Raw genomic sequence first — 6,486 nt, forward strand, 5'->3', positions numbered from 1 at the left:
AGAAATAGCCTGCGCGCCTCTTTGTAGTGTTCAGTCACTGAAAAGAGCCACCGTCCCCTTGGTCTGCATGAATTGGACTTGAAAGTAGAATTTGTGGCAATTCCCTGGTGGCTTTGATGGCCCACCTTGATGGATGGCCCACAGCGATAATATGATTCGACTTGGCAAAGTAACACCTTGCCTTGCTGAACAAGGACGAGAGATTACAAAGTATTAATAGGTCACTTTTATTGGAAATGAATGGCAAAGGAGTTCGTTAGGTTCAGAGACACAATCAAATAGAACCAGTGCAAGGGCTGTATCCCAACCCCCCTTGGCCACAAACTGCTGTTAAAAAGATATTGCCGTTTTGCAACTTAATATTTACCTCTGCCAAGGAGGTTCTCTTTTTTTCTTACTTTCTCGATTAACCAAAATTGTGGAGCGAAGGTAAATGGGTCAAACTATTTCAATGTGGCTCCAGGTATTAGGGCCATTCCTGAGGTGTGGGGGAGTAGCATAAAATAAAAATACAACTCACTTACAAAGGGCATCAATTATAAACATATCTTTGCTATTCGGTCTCTATACCCGACAAACATGAGGGTCCATTTTATATGATTTTTTATTATTATTTTTCTAATATCCTGTCATAATTTCACAAGAAATTTGGATGCCGATGCAAATTTTGTTCCATCAGTTGTGAATATTTATTTGACTAATTATTTCACGTCTCTCGAGCGTGTAAACAAGAGGTTGCAATTTTGCTTCGATTCAAATCAACACTTTTGGGCATTAGCGGAGGTCTATCATCCACAAAGTGCTATTCTAGTTTCATTGGTGTGTTTGTGGTTTGCAGTGGAGACATGTATTACATTGCTAGAAACACCTCGGATGGTCCCCAAACAAAACTGAGTATGACCACATTGAAAGGAAGCTTACTGTCGTATTTGATTGTGCAGGTGTACCTAATGCGGTCAGTTGGAAACCATCTCTCGAATAACAAAATGACAATTAGTGACAGTGACATCCTGGCCCCCCCCAAAAAAATAAGTTTTTTTAAATAGGTGTACTGGTCAGCAGTCGCCATTGGCAGGTGCGTTTGCAGCGGCCTGGAGGGTCCTGCGCGCCATCTCCAGGGCCCCTTCCCGCGTCTTGTTCCCACCAATAAATCCGGCGGCGTGGACGAAAATGCATCCCTCGATGCCGCTGAGCTCGGACAGCGCATCGTCGCGGATACCGCGCCACTCCTCGAGCAGGGGCAGTCTGAAAAGAAAAGGCAGGGGTCAGTTTGCGTGCGGCAGCAGCCGCTTCGCCTCCTGTTGTCACACTGTACAAGTGTTGTGTCTATGCATGTCCTCATCTGTAGCTGAAGGGCGTGAACCATAACTCGGCCTCAATCAGACGCTGCAAATAGGCCACCAGAAGCAATCAGCCCTTATTCTTCTCTTCCAATTATGTGGAAAATCATACAGGGGCGCTGGAGTCCGCCATCAATCAGGAGAAAGATTGACTCAGACAGGGGCTGACCTCACCGCCAATGTTCTCTTAAGGAAGTGCATGGGAGGTGGAACATTTATAAAAATGTTTTTAAAAATACATTAAAATGTAGAATGGCTAATTTGTCACGTTTGCAAATTCACCTGCTATGAATTCTATGTCCATGGCAAAAACATACGTGCCAAACATCACGTTGCAGCCCCTGTGCCATGAATTCATGTCAATACATCATCAAGAGAAAGACGGCCTGGAGAGGTGAGTGAGGCACAGCCATAATCCCCGCTAAATGAATCAAGCGGTCGATATCTCCATTGTATAGCTGCGTGCGCGGAAAAGGTCAACAGGCTTGGTAATGACGGAAGGAGTGGGAGGGTTTGCAGCGACTGTTATGACGGGTCAGGAGGCTAGGATTCTCCCAATGACCGCTCCAAATATAAAGTCCACAATTAACAAATAAGACGCGCCGCGCAGAGACCTTCACTTTACCGTGCCATTATGGCAGACACTACAAGTTGGTGTTTCAGTGCTTACAAAAAAAAAAAAAAAGATACTCAAGAATGACTTGTCGACAATAAAAATTGGTTTGTAGCTCATACAGTGCACATATGTATGTATATAATGAAACATTATTGCCAGTTTGTAGCTGTTTCAGAGTTAACCGAGCCTCTGTTGTCAACCAAAACATCACCGACTAAGTCGTAAAAAGCGAGTCCAGTCACGTTTCCCTGTGTAGTAATAGATGATCTGAGGTTATGCGGAGACAGTCTTTTGCAGACTATGACAATATCGTGTGTGTCCGTGTTTATGTCGGAGATGGATGGAAATAAATCTCAATTTGAAAATACCATATGGGAAGTTGCACTGAATGATGAACAAATTCATGTGATGCCAAAGGTGCCGCAAATGAACAGTATCGGTTGGTCTTTTGTCTTCAAAATATTCAAATGTCGAGAGCTCACCGAAACCGAAAAAGTCTGATATCAAAAGACTTTGTGATGCAGAATGGTCTCTTCCCGTAAAAGTGCACTTTAAGTCAAGCGGCGGCATGTTGGACTCGTGATCATCAGGGTCAGGCTTCAAATCTCAACTCTGACCTTCCTCTGCAGACGTTGCGTTTTCTATGTGCTTGTGTGGGCTGCTTCTATATGTCTATCTATGTATCTCTTGCTCTCTATCGATATATGACCTTTCATTTCCACCCCACTTGAAAAAAACTGATTTCTTGAAAAGTTTTACTGAACAAACATGTCACACAATGAAAACTGTGACTCGACACCACACTTATGACAGCGTTCTTGGGGGAAATTTTTTTTTCTAAAGATTCAACTATTCACTAACAAAATATTTCAACAAGCCATTTGTGCGACTGAAAACATACTATAACGTCACGAGCCAAAGTCATCATAACAGAAAAACAATTATTGCTTCTTTCTGCTTTAGGATGTCGAGCAGATTCCTTGAGCAATAAAGTGAAATATGCTATTTTGTGGTACAGCCTGTATTTTCTTTCTGCTTCACCTATCCCTTACATTACCTTTCTGAGGAAGGACTGCTTCCACCGTTCTGCTCCTTATCCACACACATTTGTGATAAAAATAAACCTCTCCCCCCGCCCTCCACCACAGGTGCAGTGGCAGGGACACAGGTGATAACAACACCCCTATAACATACTTGGCACTTGTCTATCGGGAGGATGCGGACCGCTCAAAGAGAAAGCCATCTGGATTTTTTTTTCTCTTCTTTTGAACATTCACCTAAGCCACTGTTCTTTCCCGATCATCGACGCTCCTGTATGCATTATATTAAAGCTTTGGAGAGCTTCAGAGTTGACTTGAACAGGCGCCGCCACCTAATGAGATTTCGCAGCGGAGTGGAAAGGAGCGCGGATGAGGTGACGTGTGGAAGGTGACGTGATGAGATAGGAAGACGGGGGGGAATCGGGGGTGGGGAAAGCGGACAAGAGAAGGGAAGGAATCAGCGGGGAAGATGGCAAAAGATCGACCGTGGAAAAAGCTGATAGAGAAAAGCAGAGGCATACATACTGTGCCTAAAAGACAGCGCGGAGGCGGGTGGGTGGAGGGAGGGCGTCAATGAAAAAAGGTACTGATAGGGAGAGGGTGGAAGTCGGCTGTAGACTGAGGTGAAAATAGTAACACCTATGGACACATCATCCACGCCTCTTTCTAATGTATATAAGAGGATAAAAGCAGTCAGATGATTCACAGGTCACAATTAAACCTTGGCCACCATCTCAATTGAGCATGAATCTTTCCCGACGAGACTGCCTTGAAAGGCGCGGACGACGCAGTACGTTTCCATGTTGTGGAAGAATCACTAGTGTTGAGGCTAACAATAAAGAGGAGGCCAGGAAGAGGGAGAATAGACTGTATGTCCTGGTTACTGGCAAATAGTGTGCGAAGCAGCAAGAGACACTCACTGCATGCACGGACACAACACCAGTGCGCCATGTAATGAGAGGCAATACAGGAAGAGGATCAAAAGAAGGGAAGAAAAAAAACCCCACTACCCTTACGCAGATGAAACAGTGCGAGTTTAGACTTCCACGATGGCCAAACGATGTTGCTCACTGCGCCAATTGGCCCTGGTGCAAGGAGAAAAGAATGAAGAAATGCTCGACAACACTGTGCGTCATGTGACTACTTTTTGCGGTGGCAGTCATCTGAACAGAGTGAGCAAAACGGTGGCTCTGACTAATTACTTCTGTTCAATTACACCAAGGGGCAGAGAAAGAAACACAGCTAGTACGACTAACAACCCCGAAATTGCTGAGCCTCCAAACTCAATTAGGTCAGAAATAGGACAAACGGAGATAAAAATTGCAGTCGTCAAGGCCCAGGCTATTTGTACGTGCTTCAAAAACCTGTCATGGTCATACCGAACATATGTATGCACCTTCAAAGACACCATCAAAAAATTATCTACACTGAAAAAAATTACAGGTACAAGTCTAGTCTGACAAATGCATTCATTATACTAATGAATGATACAGTGCCGTGAATAAGTATTTGCTCCCTTCCTAATTTCTGTGTTCTTTGCATATTTATCACACAAAGTTTTAGTTCATCAAACCAATTTCAATATCACAGACAAGCCAAGGGAATAAAAAATTGCAGTTTATAAATGCAAATTTAACTTATTAAGGTACAAAAAAAAAAATAATAATAATAACTATCTGTCCCGACGTGTAAAAGTAATTGCCCCCTAAACCTACTAATGGGTTGTGCCACCCTTAATAACTGAAACCAAGCGTCAGTGATAATTGGTAATCAGTATTTCACATCACTGTGGAGTAAGTTTGGGCCACTCTGCTTTGCAGAAACGTGAGCATGTGTCATGGTGATGACAAATCAGCTGACCCAACAAGCAACAACCACCAGTGTACGTCATTGAAACAGCTTCATGTTAATGTTAAATAAAGGTAACCAAAATATTACAGACACCTTCATGCCTCCATCATGCCTGCCCTTGACAAGAAAGACAGAAACTAACTGCATTTATATTGTATAAAAAGGGAAAGTGCTCTTTGATGGGACAAATTCTTATATCAAGCGTTGAAAGTAAATTATCCACTGAAAGAGGGGTGTGTGTGTGCGTGTGCGTGTGTGTGTGTGTGTGTGTGTGTGTGTGTGTGTACTGGGAGGCGGGGTGTACATGGAAAATAGAGGTCACAATAATAACATGACAAAAAAGCAATTGCATGGTGGATGATTTGAGCTCAAGGCGGGGGAACTAAGTGACTTGGGATGCAATGAAATAAACATTTGCTATTGCCAAACGTGTTCATATGCACAGGAGAATGCTCCTTCACTGTCGTGTGATGAATAAGCGGAGTGACAATACAGCGTGATAGGTGACAGTGAAGATAGACCAAATTAATGTATGAGTCAGATGTCCTGTAATGGAAAGCTCCCTTCACATTCAATCATGCGCACCCTGCCACATAAATGCCTGACTTATATTGAGGGGGTTGTACAAATCCAATTCCAATTAAATTGGGGCGGTGCGTTAAACATTTATCAAAACAGAATACAATGACTGGCAAATCATGTCCGACCTATATCTAATTTAAGATATGACAAAAGACAACGTATTTAATTTTGAAAGTGAAAAACTCTTGTTTTTAGCAAATAATGATGAACTTAGAATTTCGCTGCTGCAACATGTTCCAACAAAAGCTTGGACAAGTGGCAAAAAAGACTGCCAAACACCTGTTTGGAACATCCCACACGTGAACAGGCTAATGGGGAACAGGTGAGTGCCATGATTGGGTATAAAAGGAGCTTCCCTGAATTGCTCAGTCATTCACAGGCAAAGTTAAAGTTCACCTCTGGGTGAGAAAATAGCCGAACAGTTTAATGTCAATGTTCCTCAACGTTTAAGTGCGATGAATTTAGGGATTTCATCATCTACTTTACATAAGACCACCAAGAGGTTCAGAGAATCTGGAGAAATCACTGCAAGGCCGAAAACCAACATTGAATGGCCATAACCTTTGATCCCTCAGTTGGCAAAGCATCAAACACCAACATCAATGTTTCAAAGATACCACCACATGGCCTCAGGGACCCTTCAAAAATCCACTGTTAGTGATCAAAGTTTGGCATAACATCCGTGCATGCAACTTAAAACTCTTCTATGCGAAGCAAAAGTCACTGATCAACAACACCCAGAAATGCCACCGGCCTCTGAGCCTGAGCTCATCTAAGATGGACTGATGTCAAGTGGATAAGCCTTTTGTAGTCTGACGAGTCCACATTACGAAGTGTTTTTGGAAATTGTGGACGTCGTGCTCATCTGGACTGTCATGGACGCAAATTCCACTGTTGGCTTTTGCCTCTGAATGGGAAGGGTCTCAGAGTCTCAAGATCTGTTGTTCCTTTTTAATTATTAATTAGTGGAATGGAATTAAATTAATATAATTTTTACACACACACACACACACACACACACACACACACACACACACACACACACACACACACACAC

General features: G+C 43.0%; 1 protein-coding gene across 1 annotated transcript in view; it reads right to left on the reverse strand.

Annotated features, from left to right (window-relative positions):
• Nucleotides 1-208: 208 nt before the first annotated feature.
• myg1 (myg1 exonuclease) overlaps nucleotides 209-6,486 on the reverse strand; it is an 18,741-nt gene continuing 12,463 nt past the window's right edge. Inside the window, exon 7 of the mRNA XM_019892525.1 lies at nucleotides 209-1,245. Coding sequence (XP_019748084.1) covers nucleotides 1,056-1,245 — 190 coding nt within the window. The 3' untranslated portion in view covers nucleotides 209-1,055. The remainder of the gene's footprint in view (nucleotides 1,246-6,486) is intronic.

This window comes from Hippocampus comes, unplaced genomic scaffold (genome assembly GCF_001891065.2).
Source record: "Hippocampus comes isolate QL1 unplaced genomic scaffold, H_comes_QL1_v1.1 scaffold137, whole genome shotgun sequence".
Lineage (NCBI taxonomy): Eukaryota > Metazoa > Chordata > Actinopteri > Syngnathiformes > Syngnathidae > Hippocampus > Hippocampus comes.